Raw genomic sequence first — 24,037 nt, forward strand, 5'->3', positions numbered from 1 at the left:
GAAGCATTTGCGCAAAAATGGTACAGTTAAAAACGTCAACTCGAGACGCAAAAAAAGGCTGTCACTGAGCCATAGATCCCGAAAAATGAGAACACTACGGGTTTCAGAAAATGGCGCAAAACGTACGCCACTTTTATTGGACAAGCTTGTGAATTTTCTTTAACCCCTTAGATACAAGTAAACCTATAAGTGTTTGGTGTCTACAAACTCGCACCGACCTCAGGCATCACAACAACACATCAGTCTCGGAAGAAGGGGAGTACAAAAAAAACAAACGGAAAAACGGAAAGAGCCCGGGGGCTGAAGGGGTTAAGTTGCCATCATAACAATATAGAGAAGACACTAGAAGCAAATAGCAGAAGAAGCAGAAGCAAAGAAAATACAGCTGAAAAACCCAGAGCAGAAATCCTAAAAATGTAACACACAAAACTAGTGCAGAAAGTACATGAGTAGATATCTCTTACTGGATAGAGCTGGAGGAAACACATCCTGAGGAACATCGGGATCTTCTTGTTTACAGTCCTGTGGGAGAAGAGGACGGGGACATCTCTCTGGTGTTGTCCTCTTACTGGATAGAACTGGAGGAGACACATACAGGGGCTGAATTCATTCCTTACATACAGATAATTATAGGCCGTGTGTATTTAGTCCTGTCTATTACCTGGTGATGTGAGGGGCTGGGGAACCTCCATCATGACGTCCTTGTACAGATCTTTGTGTCCTTCTAAATACTCCCACTCCTCCATGGAGAAATAGACGGTGACGTCCTGACACCTTATAGGAACCTGACACATACAATGATACCGTCACCCCCGATCCCTTCATAGCGTTACTGTATAATGTCCCAGCATTCCCAGCAGTGTCACCTCTCCAGTCAGCAGCTCAATCATCTTGTAGGTGAGTTCTAGGATCTTCTGGTCATTGATGTCCTCATGTATCGGGGGGTGAGGTGGAGGCCCCGTGATTGGGCTCAGGGGTCTTCCCCATCCCTCAGACACAGGGGCCTGACAGCGCTCACTAGAGGTCTTCTTCACTACTGTGTAATCCTGGTTATGGAGAGACACAGTAATAAATCTCACTCCAGACATTTCCAGAGTCCTCACCTCTCCAGTTCTGTCCATCTGTTATTCCCATAGATAAGAAGGATGTAATGTGACGTCATCAGAATCTCTCACCTCTCCAGTAAGCCGGAAGAGGATCTCTAGGGTGAGGTGTAATATCCTCTCCGCCATCTTGTCCCTGTCCATATCCATCCTTGATGGAACAATCAGGAGAATTCTCTTATATAGAAGATCTCCACTGAGAGGATCCGATATTGTAAGGACCTGAATGGGGAGAAGATGACGATGTAACATCATAAAGAATCCGGTGTAATAATACAATTACTGGAGATAACCGTTCACTAGATAGGGATGATTGCCGCACCGCCATGAGGAGTCCAAATTAACTCTGCAGCCTCAATGGATCTTTTGGGGGTTTCATCTGAATCATGTTATTTTAAGAATTACATGTAAACCTGTCATGCTAATAGGTTGAAGAGAAGGGACGTAGCCTCACTGTGCCCTGAACCATGCTTATCCAGAGGGGCATGATTAAGTGCCTACCCAGTCATCACCAGAGCCTCCGAGGTTGGACTTTGCTGACAGTAGGTACCAGTTACCAATACAGGGCAGTCTCTGGTTGTTGTGTTTCACCAAGAGGCTGAGCGGTGTATCATGAGAAAGATGGGGTGGGAACCACTGCCTCTAGGGAAGAACAGGAAGGATAAACCATGTCACTTACTCTGAGCAACCCTGAGCTCCCCGATGCTCCAAGACAGGTTCTTTCACCTCCTGCGGCAATCACGTGTCTATCCCTGTCTTACACTAATCACAATCGTGTCTAGTGAGCAGGGCAGGAGGAACACTAGTCCTGCTTTATGATAATGACACAAAAGGAAAACGACAAAGGAAAAAGAAACTGCATTCCCAAACAACAAGTGGTAAAAAAGGGGGATTGAAAGAAATGAATAAAAAGCGAGCTGATCAATGGGAAGACACCAAAGAAAACTTCCAAGCAGCAATCTCCAGGATCAAATTCAAAGCAATTTCTCTTTCCATGGCTCTCACCTCCATGCCAGGACCATGAAAAAGCAAGTTATCACTGGCAACTACTGAGGTAAAGTGGTGAGAACTTATAACGGGGGAGTGCAGAAATCAGAACAGCTGAGACAACTCAGGATGGTAAGCCAAGAAAGACGCAAGGGTCTGCTTAACCCTAGCAGCGCCAGCACAAGGATAGTCTGCACAGGTACGTGGAAGGCAAAGCAGATCCAACTAGTGCTGGCTTGCGCTGCGACCTTCTGACCCATGGAATAGGGGCGACCTCTCTCTGTCTGATAACCTGGTGTCAAAACCCTGATGTAAGTGTTCAGTGTAGAGAACGGGATAAATGTGATCCAAAAGTCACAGACAGATGGAGAAGTCACATCTATGATCAGCTCTAATCCTGCTGTGGTGCCCCTAAGGCTTCAGGCGCCACAGGGTACTGCACCTCAGTTAGGGTGTAGTACTTATCCCGGGTCCAAGGAGGGTCGGTACCGGTTCCACCAACACACATACACACAGTTACAGTGGTTCCCCCCCCCCCCCCCAATGTGGACCGGGCCAGGGTCGAGTCACAGTAGGGGGTCACTACAGCGGTTGGGTTTACAGGACGCCACCGTACCAGGGGCTACCTGATCCACTGGAGCTGCGACCCAGGGTCAGGGAGAAGCAACTATCACGGGGAGTCAGGAGCACACAGTGGGAAGAGCAAGTTAACATAGTGAGAGTAGTGAACCAGCCCGTGGCAGCGGCTGGGGGTAAAGCATGGAACACACAACACAACTACAAAGGAGAGAACACCTCTAGACACGGAGCAGAGCGGACGTGCTGCGAGGCAGCTCTGTGGGACAAGACATTTGAACACGGTCTCCGGGGAGAACCAGGCGGTTGCTTCCACAGGACTGGTGCTGTCGGGGTACAGAACCCTAGGGCAGATATACTTCACGTTGTCTACCAACTCTGCAAGGGTCACAGGAACGGCTAGAAGAGTCACCGGACCTGTCCCACCGAGTCTGCAGCCAAATTGCATATAGGATCCGGGGCTGAGGTCATGGACCGGCCCCACATCGGAACCGCGCTATCAGCATACAGAACGGGACACTTTAAAGACATCGGGATCCCCTAGTGCTTCACGCCACGGGGACCCAACACTTACTGCATCAAAGGAGGAAAGGCTCATAGACTGACACACACCGGATCTGACCTTCCATGGAATCGGTATCGGCTGGAGTCCATCATGGCGGAGAACAGTACTCTGGGGCAGCGTCTGAACTACCAATGAGTAAAAGACCTGGAACCGCAGCCCCTGGCTCTGCCTCTCCTTTACAGGCGCCGTCGCCCAGTGCTGCGGCGCCAACGGGGACCACCACCACCCCCGTCCGTCCTCAGTCATCCTCCCCAGGGTAACCCCACTCCGCCTGTGGGGAGCGACACCATCCCGGCTGCGACCTTCACCATCAGCCCCGAAGAGCAGCACCCGCAGAGGCGGCCCATCCCTGGCTGCATACCACAGGTGGCGTCATGATCTAAAAAGACTTTCCTCACCGTCTTCACCACCCACTCCCTCTGTCCTACCATCCCAACCACCGCCTTCCCTCCCTTCCTGTACGTCTCGAGATTACGAAACTGGGCAAGGCCGGCCTGTGACGACGTAGAGGATCTGCACCCCTGGCCCGGCGACGTGTGGGGTGAAAACCCCTCGACCCCAGGGTGTTACACTGCCTTATCCACCACTCTCATTACACAAGTATAAAACATACAATACTGGTGGATAAAACAAGACTGAGCACAAGACCTTCACAGCCGTCTACACATCATAGGGAGATTTCATGGCCCCTTCTCTCCATCTACCTGATGATCCTGAGGAACATCGGGATCTTCTTGTTTACAGTCCTGTGGGAGAAGAGGACGGGGACATCTCTCTGGTGTTGTCCTCTTACTGGATAGAACTGGAGGAGACACATACAGGGACTGAATTCATTCCTTACATACAGATAATTATAGGCCGTGTGTATTTAGTCCTGTCTATTACCTGGTGATGTGAGGGGCTGGGGATCCTCCATCATGACGTCCTTGTACAGATCTTTGTGTCCTTCTAAATACTCCCACTCCTCCATGGAGAAATAGACGGTGATATCCTGACACCTTATAGGAACCTGACACATACAATGATACCGTCACCCCCGATCCCTTCATAGCGTTAGGCTATGTGCGCACGTTGCGTACAGTTCACTGCAGAAATTTCTGCAGCGATCTGAAGAGCACATGTGCGCTTTAAATCGCTGCAGAAATGTCCGTAGTGAAGCCGATTCCATGCGCTCTGCCTGCAGCTCCTCCCATAGACAGAGCAGGAGCTGCCGGCAAAGCGCACGGAAGAAGTGACATGTCACTTCTTTTTACGCAGCGCTTCGGCAGTAGCCGAAGCGCTGCGCTCTAAAACGCCACGTGCGGACGGCCCCTGCACAATCTCCATAGACTGTGCAGGGGACGCAGGACGCATGCAGTTACGCTGCGCAACAAAGCGCAGCGTAACTGCATGAATTTACGCAACGTGCGCACATAGCGTTACTGTATAATGTCCCAGCATTCCCAGCAGTGTCACCTCTCCAGTCAGTAGCTCAACCATCTTGTAGGTGAGTTCTAGGATCTTCTGGTCATTGATGTCCTCATGTATCGGGGGGTGAGGTGGAGGCCCCGTGATTGGGCTCAGGGGTCTTCCCCATCCCTCAGACACAGGGGCCTGACAGCGCTCACTAGAGGTCTTCTTCACTACTGTGTAATCCTGGTTATGGAGAGACACAGTAATAAATCTCACTCCAGACATTTGCAGAGTCCTCACCTCTCCAGTTCTGTCCATCTGTTATTCCCATAGATAAGAATGATGTAATGTGACGTCATCAGAATCTCTCACCTCTCCAGTAAGCCGGAAGAGGATCTCTAGGGTGAGGTGTAATATCCTCTCCGCCATCTTGTCCCTGTCCATATCCATCCTTCACGGGGCAATCAGGAGAATTCTCTTCTATAGAAGATCTCCACTGAGAGGATCCGATATTGTAGGGACCTGAATGGGGAGAAGATGATGTAACATTATAAAGAATCTGGGGTACTAATAGAATTACTGAAGATAATAAGGGGAAACATATGAGGAGACAGAACGTGTATATATAAACCATTTAAGAACCAAAAAAAGTTCATATAATAAAGAAGACTGTCAATATACTTAAATTCATATAAAATAAATGATTATTGTATAATTGCTCCAAGTGCAAACAAAAACTGATGCTAGTTATAATAAGAAATTATAACAGCCTATTCACAAAAATATATATATATACACACCGTATTTTTCGCTTTATAAGACGCACCCCCAAATTTGGTGAAGGAAAAGAGAATTTTTTTTTTTAATGTTAAATGGGGTCCATCTTATAATGCCAGTGTCCGTCTAACAAATCATATAGGGTATATGTCCCTCACAGCCCCCCATCCTAAAATTAGCCCCCTTAATCTGGCTATGGCCCCCTTATATTGAATATAGCCCCCTTGTGCTGGCACACGTTTCCCTGTGCTGCCTATGGCCCCCTATGGATTGCACACGTTCCCTGTGCTGCCTATGGCCCCCTATGGATTGCACACGTTCCCCTGTGCTGCCTATGGCCCCCTATGGATTGCACACATTCCCCTGGGCTGCCTATGGCCCCCTATGGATTGCACACGTTCCCCTGTGCTGCCTATGGCCCCCTATGGATTGCACACGTTTCCCTGTGCTGCCTATGGCCCCCTATGGATTGTGCACGTTCCCCTGTGCTGCCTATGGCCCCCTATGGATTGCACACATTCCCCTGTGCGGCCTATGGCCCCCTATGGATTGCACACAGTCCCCTGTGCTGCCTATGGCCCCCTATGGATTGCACACATTCCCTGTGCTGCCTATGGCCCCCTATGGATTGCACACGTTCCCCTGTGCTGCCTATGGCCCCCTATGGATGGCACACATTCCCCTGTGCTGCCTATGGCCCCCTATGGATTGCACACTTTCCCCTGTGCTGCCTATGGCCCCCTATGGATTGCACACGTTCCCCTGTGCTGCCTATGGCCCCCTATGAATTGCACACAGTCCCCTGTGCTGCCTATGACCCCCTATGGATTGCACACATTCCCCTGTGCTGCTTATGGCCCCCTATGGATTGCATACGTTCCCCTGTGCTGCCTATCTTATATAAATATACTCCGGCACACTAGTGAAAATATGAAAAAGAGTCCAATATGGTGCTCAAAAATATTTTTTATGTGTTCATATACGGTCCAACGTTTCAACCCTGTGGGGGTTTTCTTTAAGGACTATGTACAACAAGAATGACTTTCAAATTAGCACCCAAAGCGGATCAGGTAAGTACAGTAATTCTAGCGTCCACATATCACTGTGGCAGTATTTGATCTAATATCAAATGTTCGGTATCACACCTTATCTATTGTGAAATGTGGTGGAGATGAGGTCCAAGACCGTCTTAAATGGCGAAATTGGAAGGACTTCAAGGCCCCCTATGGATTGCACACGTTCCCCTGTGTTAGATATCGCCCCCATGCTACTGCCCATAGTAAAATAAAACACTCTTTCCTTACCTCCTCCAGCGCTGATCTCCCTCCTGTCTCCCTCCGTGCTTCTCTTCCTCTGTCTACTTCCTGGTTCTTGGTGCGGTCATGTGATCGGTACAGCAGAATGACTTCATCTCTGTGTGCCTGATCACAGTGAAAGCAGGGACACCGGGGAGAAACACTGGAGGGGGTAAGTAAAGCTTTTTTATTTTAGGATGAGCAGCAGCATGGGGGCCATATCTAACACAGGGGGGGCATGTGCCATCACAGTGAGGCGCAGGCTCATATAATATGCAGCCCGTCACTGCGGTGCGGTTGCAGCACCACGGTGATGGACAGCGGCTGTGCATATTATATGAGCAGGAGCAGGAGATCTAACGCTGCTGCCCGCAGCGTTCACCTGCCCCCAGCAGCGCTCCAGAGCGGACCCTGCAGTGTGTATATATTATATATATATATATATATATATATATATATATATATATATATATATATATATATATATATACACCCCCCCGTATATTCGGCTTATAAGACGCACCCCCTACTTTCCCCCAAAATTTGGGGGAACAAAAGTGCGTCTTATAAAGCGAAAAATACGGTATATAGGCAAGAATTAAGAATATATATCTTTATTAAATTACATACAGTCATATGTAAAAGTTTGGGCACCCCTATTAATGTTAACCTTTTTTCTTTATAACAATTTGGGTTTCAGCTATTTCAGTTTCATATATCTAATAACTGATGGACTGAGTAATATTTCTGGATTGAAATGAGGTTTATTGTACAGAACAGAAAATGTGCAATCTGCATTTAAACTAAATTTGACAGGTGCATAAGTATGGGCACCCTTATCAATTTCTTGACTTGAACACTCCTAACTACTTTTTACTGACTTACTAATGCACTAAATTGGTGTTGTAACCTCATTGAGCTTTGAACTTCATAGGCAGGTGTATCCAATCATGAGAAAAGGTATTTAAGGTGGCCACTTGCAAGTTGTTCTCCTATTTGAATCTCCTATGAAGAGTGGCATCATGGGCTCCTCAAAACAACTCTCAAATGATCTGAAAACAAAGATTATTCAACATAGTTGTTCAGGGGAAGGATACAAAAAGTTGTCTCAGAGATTAAACTGTCAGTTTCCACTGTGAGGAACATAGTAAGGAAATGGAAGAACACAGGTACAGTTCTTGTTAAGCCCAGAAGTGGCAGGCCAAGAAAAATATCAGAAAGGCAGAGAAGAAGAATGGTGAGAACAGTCAAGGACAATCCACAGACCACCTCCAAAGACCTGCAGCTTCATCTTGCTGCAGATGGTCTCAATGTGCATCGGTCAACAATACAGCGCACGTTGCACAAGGAGAAGCTGTATGGGAGAGTGATGTGAAAGAAGCCGTTTCTGCAAGCACGCCACAAACAGTCGCCTGAGGTATGCAAAAGCACATTTGGACAAGCCAGTTACATTTTGGACGAAGGTCCTGTGGACTGATGAAACAAAGATTGAGTTGTTTGGTCATACAAAAAGACGTTATGCATGGAGCCAAAAAAACACGGCATTCCAAGAAAAGCACTCGCTACCCACAGTAAAATTTGGTGGAGGTTCCATCATGCTTTGGGGCTGTGTGGCCAATGCCGGCACCGGGAATCTTGTTAAAGTTGAGGGTCGCATGGATTCAACTCAGTATCAGCAGATTCTTGACAATAATGTGCAAAAATCAGTGATGAAGTTGAAGTTACGCAGGGGATGGATATTTCAGCAAGACAATGATCCAAAACACCGCTCCAAATCTACTCAGGCATTCATGAAGAGGAACAATTACAATGTTCTGGAATGGCCTTCCCAGTCCCCAGACCTGAATATCATTGAAAATCTGTGGGATGATTTGAAGCGGCTGTCTATGCTCGGCGACCATCAAACTTAACTGAACTGGAATTGTTTTGTAAACAGGAATGGTCAAATATACCTTCATTCAAGATCCAGGAACTCATTAAAAGCTACAGGAAGCGACTAGAGGCTGTGATTTTTGCAAAAGGAGGATCTACAAAATATTAATGTCACTTTTATGTTGAGGCGCCCATACTTTTGCACTGGTTAAATTTAGTTTAAATGCAGATTGCACATTTTCTGTTAGTACAATAAACCTCATTTCAATCCAGAAATATTACTGAGTGCATCAGTTATTAGATATATGAAACTGAAATAGCAAAAACCCAAATTGTTATAAAGAAAAAAGGTTAACATTAATAGGGGTGCCCAAACATTTTCATATGACTGTATACTGTATAAGAACAAGGTAAAATGTAGTGAATATATATGGGGCACAACACAGCAGGCGGAGATGATACATAATCGTAAAGCAATATAAAAAGACAAAAAAAAAAATTTTCATACCAGCTTACCCAATCTGGAGAAGAACCACAAGGACCAGGATGGTGCACGGATGAAATCACAGCTCAGCCAGGCTGTAGTAGCATAAATTGAAAATAGGAATTCCAGCATCTAAATCCGGTTCTTTTTTCTTAAAAGATTTTCTTTATTTGATGTGCATTAAAAGTCCATTTCCTATAAAACCAACACATTGCGATATGTGACGCGATTCGGGCAAAACAATGCCGCATAGACTAAACATTCAGGCCATAAGGGAGAAAACAGGAAATTAAGTGAAACAAACATCCCTGCGAACGTCATGTGACCAAATAGCGTAAGCAGAAAAAATATCTAACATTTCATTCATAATACATTTGAAAGTTCATTTCTGATGTTCATGCCCGTGGGCATCCTAGTCTCAAGCATGAGCATCCATGTTGCTTCCCGTCTATGCAAAATTTCTATTAAATTTCCACCTCGTTTAGGTATCGCAATATTTTCAGCTGCGTTAACCCTTAATGTCCTGAGATCACCTCCATGTTTATTTAAAATATTATGAGAGGCAGCAGAAAGCCTTCGGGTTTGGTGTTATTTACGTCATACACATGCTCAGAAATTCTACGTACTTCCAACATATTGAATTTGACATGCTGTACATGTGATGACGTAGACAACACCACTTGACCCACAATTTATTAGAGAATGAATTTTAAACTCCTTTTTAGACACACTGGAAGTTATTTTAGTTGTGTTTGACATAAATTTACACAATTTTTCTGTCCACACTTATAAGAGCCTTTAGAAGGTAACCAATGAGATGTATTTTCATTGTTGTTTTTCAGTTTATGCTACTACAGCCTGGCTGAGCTGTGAATTTATCCGTGCACCATCCTGGTCCTTGTGGTTCCTATCCAGATTGGGTGAGCTGGTTTGAAAAATAGTTTTTGTCTTTTTGCATTGTTACTACGGCCAACCTTTCTGTGCTACCCTACATATGTACAGTGCTGGCCAAAAGTATTGGCACCCCTGCAATTCTGTCAGATAATACTCAGTTTCTCCCTGAAAATGATTGCAATCACAAAGTCTTTGGTATTATTATCTTCATTTATTTTGCTTACAATGAAAAAACACAAAAGAGAATGAAACAAAAATCAAAACATTGATCATTTCACACAAAACTCCAAAAATGGGCCTGACAAAAGTATTGGCACCCTCAGCCTAATACTTGGTTGCACAACCTTTAGCCAAAATAACTGCGAACAACCGCTTCCGGTAACCATCAATGAGTTTCTTACAATGCTCTGCTGGAATTTTAGACCATTCTTCCTTGGCAAACTGCTCCAGGTCCCTGAGATTTGAAGGGTGCCTTCTCCAAACTGCCATTTTGAGATCTCTCCACAGGTGTTCTATGGGATTCAGGTCTGGACTCATTGCTGGTCACTTTAGTAGTCTCCAGTGCTTTCTCTCAAACCATTTTCTAGTGCTTTTTGAAGTGTATTTTGGGTCATTGTCCTGCTGGAAGACCCATGACCTCTGAGGGAGACCCAGCTTTCTCACAGTGGGCCCTACATTATGCTGCAAAATTTGTCGGTAGTCTTCAGACTTCATAATGCCATGCATATGGTCAAGCAATCCAGTGCCAGAGGCAGCAAAGCAACCCCAAAACATTAGGGAACCTCCGCCATGTTTGACTGTAGGGACCGTGTTCTTTTCTTTGAATTCCTCTTTTTTTTTTCCTGTAAACTCAATGTTGATGGCTATTCCCAAAAAGCTCTACTTTTGTCTCATCTGACCAGAGAACATTCTTCCAAAACGTTTTAGGCTTTCTCAGGTATGTTTTGGCAAACTCCAGCCTGGCTTTTTTATGTCTCGGGGTAAGAAGTGGGGTCTTTCTGGGTATCCTACCATACAGACCCTTTTCATTCGGACGCCGATGGATAATATGGGTTGATACTGTTGTACCCTCGGACCGCAGGGCAGCTTGAACTTGTTTGGATGTTAGTCGAGGTTCTTTATCCACCATCCGCACAATCTTGCGTTGAAATCTCTCGTCAATTTTTCTTTTCCTTCCACATCTAGGGAGGTTAGCCACAGTGCTATGGGCTTTACACTTCTTGATGACATTGCGCACCGTAGACACAGGAACTTTCAGGTCTTTGGAGATGGACTTGTAGTCTTGAGATTGCTCATGCTTCCTCACAATTTGGATTCTCAAGTCCTCAGACAGTTCTTTGGTCTTCTTTCTTTTCTCCATGCTCAATGTGGTACACACAAGGACACAGGACAGAGGTTGAGTCAACTTTAATCCATGTCAACTGGCTGCAAGTGTGATTTATTATTGCCAGCACCTGTTAGGTGCCACAGGTAAGTTACAGGGGCTGTTATTACACAAATTACAGAAGCATCACATGATTTTTCAAACAGTGCCAATACTTTTGTCCACTCCCTTTTTTATGTTTGGTGTGGAATTATATCCAATTTGGCTTTATGACCATTTTTTTTTTCATTGAAGACAATTATCTATAAACCAAGTTGGAATTAATTATTCTTCAAAATTAATATTTTTTTGGCTAAATAAATATCAAATCTTTATTTTTATATAGCGCTAACATTTTCCACAGCGCTTTACATACATCAGGAATACTGTCCCCATTGGGGCTCACAAGCTAAAGTCCCTATCTGTATGTTTTTGGAGTGTGGGAGGAAACCCACACAAAACACGGGGAGAACATACAAACTCCTTGCAGATGTTGTCCTTGGTGGGATTCGAACCCAGGAACCCAGCGCTGCAAGACTGTAGTGCTAACCACTGAGCCACCGTGCCGCCCCATATCATTGAGATACCGGTTACTATATGTACGGACGAATGTTTTAATGTAAAAAAACAATTGGATAAAGCTGCAAATATATTTACTAACAAATTGAATGCAATTTCATCTGAGGATAAGAATGATCTTAAAACACTCATGTGGGATTTGGAAAGACAAATGACATCCAGACTCAGGGTGTGGTGGGATAACAAGACCTTGCAGGCTTATTGGACAACCATACTGTATGATTCCTAGATAATTAAGAACTAAAAAACGCGCCACACTGAGTATGACCAAGGCTTTGTAAAGGAATGGGATATTATATTATCTGAATGTTTGATGAAATTAATTAAATTGTTGACAAAGAAGCAGAAAAATTAAACAAACTAAAAGAAAATATTAAGAAAATAGAAAGCGATTTAAACAAGTTTGTGGATACAGGTGCATTTAAAATAAAGGATAAAATCAATGAGAACTTGAACAAATTGGAGGATTTTATAACTACATTAAAAGAAAGCAAATTTAAAAGGGATATGATAGACTACGAAAATAATCATACATACAATTGGCATCTATTTCGTAGAAGACGTACAGTAGGTATTAATCCCATCCTGAAAAAAAGAGATAATAAAGTTACTTTCTCGTCTACAGATTTGGAGTCTACTGATTTAAATACTGAAATTTCTGATAATGAAAATTTGCCTTTAACAAGCTCATCCAACATACAATCTGGAAAACATCTAAATAATCCACACAACGGGTCAAAAAAACGGACCAAGAATAAACGCCGGAGAAGATCAGGACGAAAAAATCCCAATAATAAGGGAATACAAACGTTCAACACAAAGAAGGGATTATTAACCACTAAAGATGAATTCACGGTTATAAATTTATCTGAAAATAATATCAGTAAAGATCAAATTCATGTACTTGAAAAAGGATTAAACTTCGTATCCACAACCAGATTGGATGTTAATAATTTAATCAGGAGACTGACATTACGCAAACATTTTTATGAAGAAGATGCTAATAATGAAGACAGAAATACAGCACCTGTAGCCCCTATCGTTGAGGAATTTTTACCTACATCATTCCAGGAACTATCAGACAAAGGATCTAAAATACCGCATCTATGTGATGATCACTTTTCCTCCAGAGTGCCAAACCCAAAGTTTACCCGGAACAGTCCAAAAGCCAAGTTATGGATGACTTCCAATACTTAGTAGAAGAGGAACTTGTAAGAATACATGAAGATAAAGAGTTGTTAATTTTAATATTTCAAAATCAGAAAAAAAGGGTTTTAAAATTACTATCTGAAAATACAAATATTATAGTAAAAAACGTGGATAAACTGTTGTAATACTGGACATGGGCTTATATGAAAAAGAACTTAAAAATATGCTAAGAGATAACAACATATGTAGCAAAATCCATCAAGACCTCACAAATAGTATTAGAATATCTCTGGAGGATTTGTTAAATAGAGGTCTAAGAATGGGAATTCTAAAACAAAAACAATATGAATATTGTAACCCTACTCATCCTAGGTGTCATGATGTATTTTACCTTCTCACTGTATTTGCTGTAATACTATGTCAGGATGTGATGTCACTTTCCTTTGGTTGTACTTACTGAACACTTTGAAATGTCTTGGGATGTAAGTAACCATACCTTCCCCCCATCTCCTGTGTCTCTGGGCCCATAATGCAATTATCTCTTGTCCACACAGCCAGGGGAACTTCTCATTGTTTCGTAAGCAGTGGATAACGCCAACTACACAAACCTGTAGACATCTCGGAGCCAACCTTCTAGAATCTTCTAGTGGGCCCAACCATTGCATAGACCCCTACCCTTGAGGGGCGGGCCCACGAGCTCAAACAATTCACTCCTGTTTCTAAATGCAGTTGGGAGTTGAGTTTTTGAAGAGGAAGGGAGCGAGATCTGAATCTGCGGACAGACCTCGCCGTCCAGTGGATTGTGTGGGATTTCTGGGACTCTGAAAAGGACTATTACGTTGTGATCTGGCACTTTGGATTATCGGGAGGTGCCCCCGAATCTGTTTTATTTGGACTTGTCGTGTGCTGTTCCTGTATTCCTGTTAGTAAACCTGTTGGATCATCCTCGGCCTGTTGTCTCTCTTTGCTCTGATGTACACCCCGTCACAAACTGGTGGCAGCGGCGGGATCAGAGCAGAAGAAATGGAGGACAACAGCCAATCGACGTCTGAAACCAGAACCTCAGGATACAGGAACTGGACTGTGGCGAGTCTACAAACAAAGGCCCGTGAATTAGGTGTCGGCTACAAAGGACTCTCTAAGGAGCAACTAATTGAGGCATTGGAACACGCTTGCCTGCAAGATGGCACCAAGGAACAATTTCCACAGCAAGGGGAGCAAAGACGGGAGCCGGAGGTGAATACCCAAAAAAGTCAATGGGTTGTGTGGTACAAGGAAAAGATGGCACTGCTTGGAGATGAGGCCACCATAGAAGATAAGAGGGAGGCCATGCGTGGAGCTGAAGAGAAGGAGCGCAGGATGGAGGAGATGGCATTGCTGGATAAGCAGCTCGCTGTGGAAGCCGCGAGAGGTTCCAGACAGACTGTAACCCCAGCACCCATCATGAGGGAACTTCCCAGAGTGTCCCGCAAAGACTTCAAGCAGTTTAATGAGGCTGCTGGTGACATTGAGGGCTTCTTCCAGGACTTTGAGCATCAGTGTCGATTAATGGAAGTCCCAGAAAGGGAGCGCGTCCGGCATCTGGTTGGGCTCTTAGAGGGTGGAGCTGCTGCAGCCTATAGAGCTATGGACCCTCGGTGGAACTGTGAGTATGCGGATATTAAACAGACTATTCTAGAACATTATGCTGTAACGCCAGACACTTACAGGACTCAGTTCTGTACTCTAGCATGTGATGAGGAAGTGTCCTTCAAGATGTATGCCCACAAACTCAAACATCTGTGGCATCGTTGGTTGGAGGCAGAGGAGGCCTTAACCTTGGAGACCGTCCTCCAGGTCCTCCTAAAAGAGCAGTTTTACTTCAAGTGCCCCGCTGAGATCCGGGAATGGGTGCGTGAAAGGAGACCAGCCACTGTGGAGGAAGCTGCAGCTCTAGCTGATGAGGCTCTCACCATCAAGCCTCAGTGGAAAAAACTACTACCCAGTGAGAAAAAAAACACCAACCCCCCAACGCTGGTGGCCCCTGGTCCTTCTGGCCCCAATGTTCACCATCACCCTAGACCGTCAACTCATGGGGACCTTCGTGTGACTGTGCCTCGCATTACTCATGCTCCACCTTTGGGAATACGACGCGGAGGAAGAATCCCAGAGCGCAGATGTTATGGATGTGGGCAGCCTGGGCACATGCAATTCCAATGTCCAGGTGTTCGTAGACAGAACAGCTACAGACCGCCTTTGCCTGTTCATTACCTACAGACACCTTCACCAGGAGAAGAGCTGGATTCTGTGCCTGATGACTTGCCAAGTGACTCAGATATCCTGGCTCCCCTACCCGGAGTCTATGGGGTGCGAGCTCCAGCCACCTGTTCTTCTGATCTTCAGGACAAAAATCTACAGGAGGTCGTGCTGGATGGCCAAAAAGTTGTTGGCTTCCGTGACACTGGGGCTTTCCTCACCATAGCCGATCCCCGAGTAATTCAACCACAAGCAATTCAAAAGGGACCAGGAATTGCCATTGAACTGGCAGGAGGTACCCAGAGATATATTCCAAGAGCGAGTGTGACCCTGGATTATGGCTTTGGGGCAAAACAATGTGTGGTCGGTGTGATGAGCGGCCTCCCTGCAGACGTTCTTCTAGGAAATGATGTGGGGAATCTTCATTGCCACTTTGTCGGTGCGGTAACCAGAAGTCAAGCCAAGAGAGCAGCCCATGTGGACGTGTACAACCCATCCATGGAACTGAGGCCACCAGAACTGCCATTACAGCCGGTGAGTGATTCTTCTTGTGGGGATAATATGAATGTTACTTGGGATAAAGTTCAGTTTAGACAAGAAGTAGAGACTGACCCCACCCTTGCTAGTTTTAGAACTCGGGCTGAAATAGGGCAGCTAGGGGAAAACGGAGAAAGAATTATCAGAGAAAATGGACTTCTGTATCGGGTTGCCAATGCCGACTCCCTAGATAAGCCCTGGACTTATAGCAAACAGCTGATTGTTCCTCAGAAGTACAGAATTCCCCTATTACACCTGGCTCATGACATTCCTACTGCTGGCCATCAAGGCAAAACCCGCACCGAGAGACGATTGACTCAAACTTTTTATTGGCCGGGGATTTCCCAAGCAGTGGCGCATTTCTGCCGAACTTGTGACATATGTCAGCGTAGAGGGCGACCCGGAGATCACCCAAAGGCACCCCTGCAACCGCTCCCTATAATAGAAGAACCCTTTCAAAGAGTAGCTGTTGATATCATTGGACCTCTGGCTAAACCAAGTAAATCTGGAAAGCAGTACATTCTCACTGTTGTGGACTACGCCACCCGATATCCAGAAGCCGTGGCCTTGTCAAGTATCTCTGCAGCCAAGGTGGCCGAGGCCTTGGTTATTATTTTTACCAGAGTAGGATTCCCCAGTGAGATCTTGTCGGACCAAGGCTCCCAGTTTATGTCAGAGTTGGTCCAGTGTCTGTGGCGCACCTGTGGAGTACGAGCGATCCGAACGACCCCGTATCATCCCCAAACAAATGGACTTTGTGAACGATTCAACGGCACTCTGAAGAATATGCTGAGGGCCTTCACGGACCGAGATTCAGACTGGGAGAAGTACCTACCCCATCTCTTGTTTGCCTATCGGGAAGTTCCCCAGGAGTCCACTGGGTTCTCCCCCTTTGAACTACTCTATGGAAGAAAGGTCCGAGGACCCTTAACCCTGCTCAAGGAATACTGGGAGGGGCAAGTTGAAGATACAGGAACCCCTGTTGTCCCTTATGTCCTAAAGCTGCGAGAAACCTTGGCCCAACTTGCTAGTTTTGCACAGAGTCATTTGCGTATGGCTCAAACCAGACAGAAGACATGGTATGACCGTAACGCACGCTATCGGGAGTTTGTAGAAGGACAACAAGTCTTAATGATTGTTCCCCATCGGCAGAATAAACTGCAGACCACATGGGAGGGTCCCTTCCGGGTTCTCAGAAAACTGAATGATACCAATTACCTTCTTGCTTTAGATGATCAGGGGCTAAGGCAAAAGACTGTCCATGTGAATATGATTAAGGAGTACCATGACCGGAACATTCCAATGATAGCAAGCTGTCGGTTGGCTTCAGAAGATGGTCAAGAGGATGAGGACTCTCTACCTGATCTCGTGGAAGCAGCGAGAGCCCCATCCACTGTGGAACAGGTTCCCCTGGGAGATTACCTGGACTCCTTACAGAAAATCCAGATGCTGGAAGTGCTTCAACAGAGACGGGCTGCTTTCTCATCCCAACCAGGTCGAACCACCGTCACCCAACATCATGTGGACACTCAGGGCATCCGTCCCATACAACTGGCTCCTTACCGGGTACCTGAATCAGTTCGAAACACCATGCAGCACGAACTGGAGGAGATGTTACAGCTTGGGGTAATCCAGGCCTCCCATAGCCCTTGGGCCTCCCCTGTGGTGTTAGTACCCAAGAAGGATGGGAGTACTCGATTTTGTGTGGACTATCGGCGACTAAACGACCATACCGTCAGCGATCCTTACCCAATGCCTCGTATTGACGAACTTCTAGACCGACTGGCTGGGTCCCGATATGTCACTACCTTGGATCTCAGTAAGGGATACTGGCAGATCCCTCTAACGGATGAAGGGAGAGAACGGTCCGCTTTTATAACCCCCTTTGGTCTGTATGAATTTCTAAGCATGCCTTTTGGAATGAAAATGCCCCGGCCACCTTCCAGAGAATGGTGGATCAGATCCTCCGGGGATGTGATGACTTTGCTTGTGCCTACTTGGATGATATCGCCGTCTTCAGCCACACATGGGAGGAACATCTGAATCAAGTAGCCATTATTTTGGACCTGATTCTTGCAGCCGGCCTAACTATTCGACCCGATAAATGCCAATTGGGGATGGGGGAAGTCCAGTACCTAGGACATAGAGTGGGAGGAGGGAAGCTCCGACCTGAGCCTGCCAAAATCCAGGCTATTAGAGACTGGCCTGTACCCCAAACTAAGAAACAAGTTATGGCTTTTCTGGGCACTGCCAGTTATTACCGAAAATTTGTTTCTCATTTCAGTACTGTGGCCAAGCCTCTTACCGACCTGACCAAGAAAACAATGCCCCGGCTGGTGATCTGGACTCCAGCCTGTGATGAGGCTTTTAACCGGCTGAAGGATGCTTTGATCTGCGATCCTGTCCTGGCTGCTCCAGACTACAAGAGGAGATTCATTGTGCAAACGGATGCCTCTGCTTATGGACTGGGAGCTGTCCTCAGCCAGGTGAATGCAGCTGGGGACGAGCACCCCATCGCCTATCTCAGCCGGAAACTGCTGGACCGAGAAGTGGCCTATGCAACTGTTGAGAAGGAATGTCTGGCTGTAGTGTGGGCCCTTAAGAAACTACGGCCGTATCTGTATGGACGGGAATTCACTGTGGTTACTGATCACAATCCCCTCACCTGGCTGAACAGAGTCTCTGGGGACAATGGACGCTTACTGCAATGGAGCCTGGCTCTGCAGCCCTATAACTTTACCATACAATATAGAAGGGGCAGCCAACACCAAAATGCAGATGGACTGTCCAGGCAAGAGGAGCCTTGAGTCCTGTCAGCCATGCCTGCGTGTACTTAACCAGCGACCTGTAGAGGTCCCTAGTACGTACACAAGTTGGGAGGGGAAGGAATTGTCATGATGTATTTTACCTTCTCACTGTATTTGCTGTAATACTATGTCAGGATGTGATGTCACTTTCCTTTGGTTGTACTTACTGAACACTTTGAAATGTCTTGGGATGTAAGTAACCATACCTTCCCCCATCTCCTGTGTCTCTGGGCCCATAATGCAATTATCTCTTGTCCACACAGCCAGGGGAACTTCTCATTGTTTCGTAAGCAGTGGATAACGCCAACTACACAAACCTGTAGACATCTCGGAGCCAACCTTCTAGAATCTTCTAGTGGGCCCAACCATTGCATAGACCCCTACCCTTGAGGGGCGGGCCCACGAGCTCAAACAATTCACTCCTGTTTCTAAATGCAGTTGGGAGTTGAGTTTTTGAAGAGGAAGGGAGCGAGATCTGAATCTGCGGACAGACCTCGCCGTCCAGTGGATTGTGTGGGATTTCTGGGACTCTGAAAAGGACTATTACGTTGTGATCTGGCACTTTGGATTATCGGGAGGTGCCCCCGAATCTGTTTTATTTGGACTTGTCGTGTGCTGTTCCTGTATTCCTGTTAGTAAACCTGTTGGATCATCCTCGGCCTGTTGTCTCTCTTTGCTCTGATGTACACCCCGTCACACTAGGGTCCCTTTACTTCATGTGTGGCGCCCTGGACTAGCCAGGTTGTCACAGGTAACACACACCCCCCCACCCCCACTAGACAGTAACAATATCCAAACACAAAATCCTTGTTGCCTCCCTCCAGGGTCTGATGTCCACACCAGGTGAGGCGGAGCTGTCGCGGGCAGGGAGGAGGGTGTCAGCACTGCGCTCACCCCTCTGCTCGGGTCCGGCTGCTGCTGCTCAGTGGTGGCTCGAGCGGTGGGCCGGATCCCGGGGGTTCTCGAGCGGCGCTCCTCACCCGTGAGTGAAAGGGGATTGGGTTTTGGGATATAGTCTATTGTCCGTGACGCCACCCACGGTTGTGGTGATTTGTTAGCACCACCGCTGCTCGGTGTGGGGATCCCGGGAGTGATGGTGTGAAGCAGCAAGCTGTTGTGTTGCCCCTCCGTGGGTAGGGGTTGGTGATCCCGGGGCCCAGTGATGAGGTGGGAAATGCAGGGCTTTGTGGGCGCAGGGACGCGAGGGCAGCGCTGTGCCTTGCGGCATTGTGCTACTCACTCAGCCTGAGACGATGACACAGTTCTCGGTAAAACACACGGCTGGAAAGACGGTTCCCACGGACGGCTGCACTTGCTTTCCCCAGAAGGTGACGGTGACGGTCCCTCTGTCCTCCACCTATGTTGTTGATGGTTGCGATGGGTTCCCACCGGTAACCCACTCCCCGGCTTCAAGCTGGACCGGAGGAGCTCTACTCTTTGCCCGCAGGCGCTGGCCCTCAGAAACTGGTGCCCTGGCGGTGGCGGTGTCTCTGCTTTAATGGTTGGGCTGTTGCCTTCAATCGGGACTTGGTTGTTGGGAGACAGTCGTCCCCTTCACTGACGGATTTGGCAAATTATGGCGACTCCTAGCCTTGCCGGGGTCCGAGAGGCCCCTGCCCTGGTGCTGACTGTTCTTTGTACACTGCTCCAGACCGCCGGGTCATCACCCGTCCGCGGTCCTTCCAGGAACCTCCGAGCAATCACCCCTCCAGACAGTCACCGCCGTCTGCTGACCTTGCTGTCTCAGTCCGGGGCACACACCCGGACCAGCTTCAGGCTTTCTTACTGTCACTTTTACTCCTTTACTCCAGTTTTCTCCTTTGCTCCTCTACCACTTCACTTCCTTCTACTTTCACTTGACTACTTGTTTACTCCTTCACGTCCCTCACTGGACTGCCTGGTTCTTCCCGCCTCCAGAGCTGTGAACTCCTCGGTGGGCAGAGCCAACCGCCTGGCCCACCCCCTGGTGTGAACATCAGCCTCTGGAGGAAGGCAACAAGGATTTTGGGTTAGCTTTGGTGTTCCTAACTGGGGTGTAGGGTGTGGTGGTGTGATGACCTGTGACCCCTGGCTTGCCCAGGGCGTCACAGAGCCAAGGGGTGCTGCCCACTTCTTAGGGGCACCATCAAGGCTAGGTTGCTTGGGTGGGAGAGCGGAAGACATCCGTCCGTCCGTCATTATTAAAAATGTTTTTATGTGTAACGTTCAAGTGACCTGACAAAAATGCTTATGTTTTATATGTTTACTGTTTACATGTTATTTATATTTTACAGTTTTGAAAAATAAAACCGGTGATGGACGGGCAGCCCGTGGACGGTCTGAATTTCACCAAGGGGGAATGTGGCGCCCTGGACTAGCCAGGTCGTCACAGGTAACACACACACACACACACACACACCCCCACTAGACAGTAACACTAGCCAAACACAAAATCCTTGTTGCCTCCCTCCAGGGTCTGATGTCCACAATAGGTGGGGCGGAGCCAAGCAGTTGGCCCCACCCACCAAGGAGTTCACAGGTCTGGAGGCGGGAAAAGTGACAGTTGAGTTTAGGAGTTCTGGAGTTGAGTGGAGGAGGTTGAAGTGAAGAATGTCTGGGTTTGTGGCCCAGGCACTAACAACAAGGTTGGCAGACGGTGGTGGCCGTCTGCAGGAGTGGTGAATCGACGCGGAACCGTAGGACCGGGGTTGGGCGTTGGCCCGCCGGTACCGACCGGGGAGCGAAGTGAAGCCAGCACACACAGGCAGGGCCATCGGACCCCGACTGGGCTTGGAGTCGCCGTCAACAGTCAAATCCGAGTGTGACAGGAACCCCAGGGGTTTCCTAACAACCAAAGACCTGTTAGAAGGCAACCGCCCACACCGTGAGGGTATACAGCTACGGGCTCCTCCGCCACCCATACACCGGGGAGCGGACTACCGTTGGGGATCCATCGCAGTCAAACAAGTACACAAAGGTGCAGGGAAAGACAGCCGCCATCACCTGTCCGGGGAGAGAGACACTGCAGCCGACTGCGGGACCCGTCCATCCAGCCGTTTGGTTTACCGGAGACTTTGTGCATCTCTTGCTGAGTGAGTACACCCGTGCCATCTGGCACCGCGCCGCGCTGCCCCTGCACCTCACCAACCCTGCCTCCCCATCAACACACCGGGCCCCGGGACCACCGACCCCTACCCACGGAGGGGGAAAACAACATCCCAGCTGCTCACCACCATCACTCCCGGGATCCCCGTCACCAGCAGCGGTGGTGCCCATCTTCACCACAACCCGTGGGTGGCATCACGGACTAAATCCCCCAAACCAACCACCCTTTTCACTCACGGGCGAGGAGTGCGCGGATCCGGCCCACCGCTCGAGCCACCAAGCAGCAGCCACAGCAGCGCCGGACCCGAGCGTCAGCGAGTGCGCAGCAGCGGCATCCTCCCCGCCCGCGACACATGCGTTACCCAAAGCGCACAAAAATGTATTCCGCCCTAGTTTCAGACCCATTATTTCCGGAATAGGATCTTTAACCGAGCATATTTCTGAATGGTTAGATGCCAGATTAAGACGACTAGCACAATTGTCTCTCAGCTTTGTACAGGATACAAAGCATGTATTAAACATACTTACATGCATACAGTGGGTAGACACATATAGCTGGCAAACATGCGACATTCAGAGCCTATATACGTCAATACCGCACGATCTGGCTCATTTGGCTTTAAAAACTCAACTCTAAAAATACAGTAACTATTCATGGGAATTACAAGATTTTGAAGCTGAAGTGACACAATTTCTTCTACAGAATAATGTTTTCACATTTTTGGGTGAGTTTTACATACAAATCCAGGGCTGTTTGATGGGTGCAAAATTTCCTCCATCACTCGCTAACATTTTTATGTCCTGGTGGGAGGAGGAATATATTTTTTCAGAAAAAAACCAAAATAATTTACATCTGAGATTTGTCTATTCGTAAGATACATTGATGATGTAATAGTTATTTGGAATGGTACAGAAAAGGGCACTGAAGATTTCATCTTTTATTTAAATAATAACCCAGAAAATTGCCTTTTTGGATGTCAGCTTAAGCTCTAATACACAGACAAAAGTGGTGGAATGCGACATTTATAGAAAGCCTACGTCAGGAAATTCACTACTGTCTGCACCAAGTTGTCACCCAAAACATATTATAAACAACATCCCCACTGGGGAATACATAAGAGCAAAACAATGTTATACATCACAGGTGACATATGACAAACAATGTGAGATCATATATGATTGTTTTAGAAAGAGGGGTTACTCTAGCGACATATTAAATAAAGCCAAAAATAAAACAGATAGGAAAGAAAGAGGAAAATTTAGAAAGTAATAAAGTTGCAGCAATTATAACAAAGGATATGTCATCTGTTGTCACCTGCGTTTTTTTCCACAAAGTTCAGCAGCGATTACTATCAAGTAATTAAAATCATAAAAAAGTTTTTACCAATACTGTCAATGGATGAAATACTGAAAAATGTCTTAAAAGATGGAGTAAAATTTGTTTCAAGAAGGAATAGGACTATTGCAAGTCGTATTTTTCCCAGTGATCACACAAATAGAAAAAGCAACAATGAAAATCCATCTAATTGGTTACCTTCTAAAGGCTCTTATAAGTGTGGACAGAAAAATGTATGTCAAACACAACTAAAGTAACTTTGTGTGTCTAAAAAGCAGTTTCAAATTTTTTCTTTAATAAATTGTGGGTCAAGTGGTGTTGTCTACGTCATCACATGTACAGCATGTCAAATTCAATATGTTGGAAGTACGTCACGTACACTCAGATGTAGAATTCCTAAGCATGTGTATGACGTGAATAACACAACTACCCGAAGGCTTTCTGCTGCCTCCAAGAATTTTTTAAATAAACATGGAGGTGATCTCGGGATGTTAAGGGTTAATGCAGCTGAAAAGAATGCGATACCTAAACGAGGTGGAAATTTAATAGAAATTTTGCATAGACGGGAAGCAACATGGATGCTCATGCTTGAGACTAGGATGCCCACGGGCATGAACATCAGAAATTAACTTTCAAATGAATTATGAATGAAATGTTATATATTTTTCTGCCTACACTATTTGGTCACATGACTTTCGCAGGGATGTTTGTTTCACTTAATTTCCTGTTCACTCCCTTATAGCCTGAATGTTTAGTCTATGCGGTATTGTTTTGTCCAAAATGCGTCACATATCGCAATGTGTTGGTTTTATTGGATATAGGAAATGGAGTTTTAATGCACATCAAATAAAGAAAATCTTTTAAGAAAAAAGTACCGGAATTGGATGCTGGAATTCCTATTTTCAATTTATAATTCTAAACAGTACAAGTAAATGGAATGAGTAATTTCCTAGAAAAGCAGAGAGCCCATCTGACATTGGCTCCAGGTGATGCTGAGGAATA

At 46.4% G+C, this 24,037-nt stretch overlaps 2 protein-coding genes across 2 annotated transcripts in view; both read right to left on the minus strand.

Moving 5' to 3' along the window:
• Positions 1-1,323, minus strand: part of LOC142259103 (uncharacterized) — a 157,878-nt gene extending 156,555 nt beyond the window's left edge. The window contains 3 exon segments of the mRNA XM_075331616.1: positions 465-578; positions 662-1,046; positions 1,176-1,323. Of these exon segments, the coding sequence (XP_075187731.1) occupies positions 465-578; positions 662-794 (247 nt within the window). The 5' untranslated portion in view covers positions 795-1,046; positions 1,176-1,323.
• Positions 1,324-4,099: 2,776 nt separating this feature from the next.
• The window catches only part of LOC142259104 (gastrula zinc finger protein XlCGF66.1-like), a 31,100-nt gene continuing 11,162 nt past the window's right edge, over positions 4,100-24,037 (minus strand). The window contains exons 2-5 of the mRNA XM_075331617.1: positions 9,084-9,246; positions 4,996-5,145; positions 4,687-4,866; positions 4,100-4,240 (exon numbers count right to left, since the gene is read on the minus strand). Coding sequence (XP_075187732.1) covers positions 4,100-4,240; positions 4,687-4,866; positions 4,996-5,073 — 399 coding nt within the window. The 5' untranslated portion in view covers positions 5,074-5,145; positions 9,084-9,246. The remainder of the gene's footprint in view (positions 4,241-4,686; positions 4,867-4,995; positions 5,146-9,083; positions 9,247-24,037) is intronic.

The sequence above is a fragment of the Anomaloglossus baeobatrachus genome (assembly GCF_048569485.1).
Source record: "Anomaloglossus baeobatrachus isolate aAnoBae1 chromosome 5 unlocalized genomic scaffold, aAnoBae1.hap1 SUPER_5_unloc_27, whole genome shotgun sequence".
NCBI lineage: Eukaryota > Metazoa > Chordata > Amphibia > Anura > Aromobatidae > Anomaloglossus > Anomaloglossus baeobatrachus.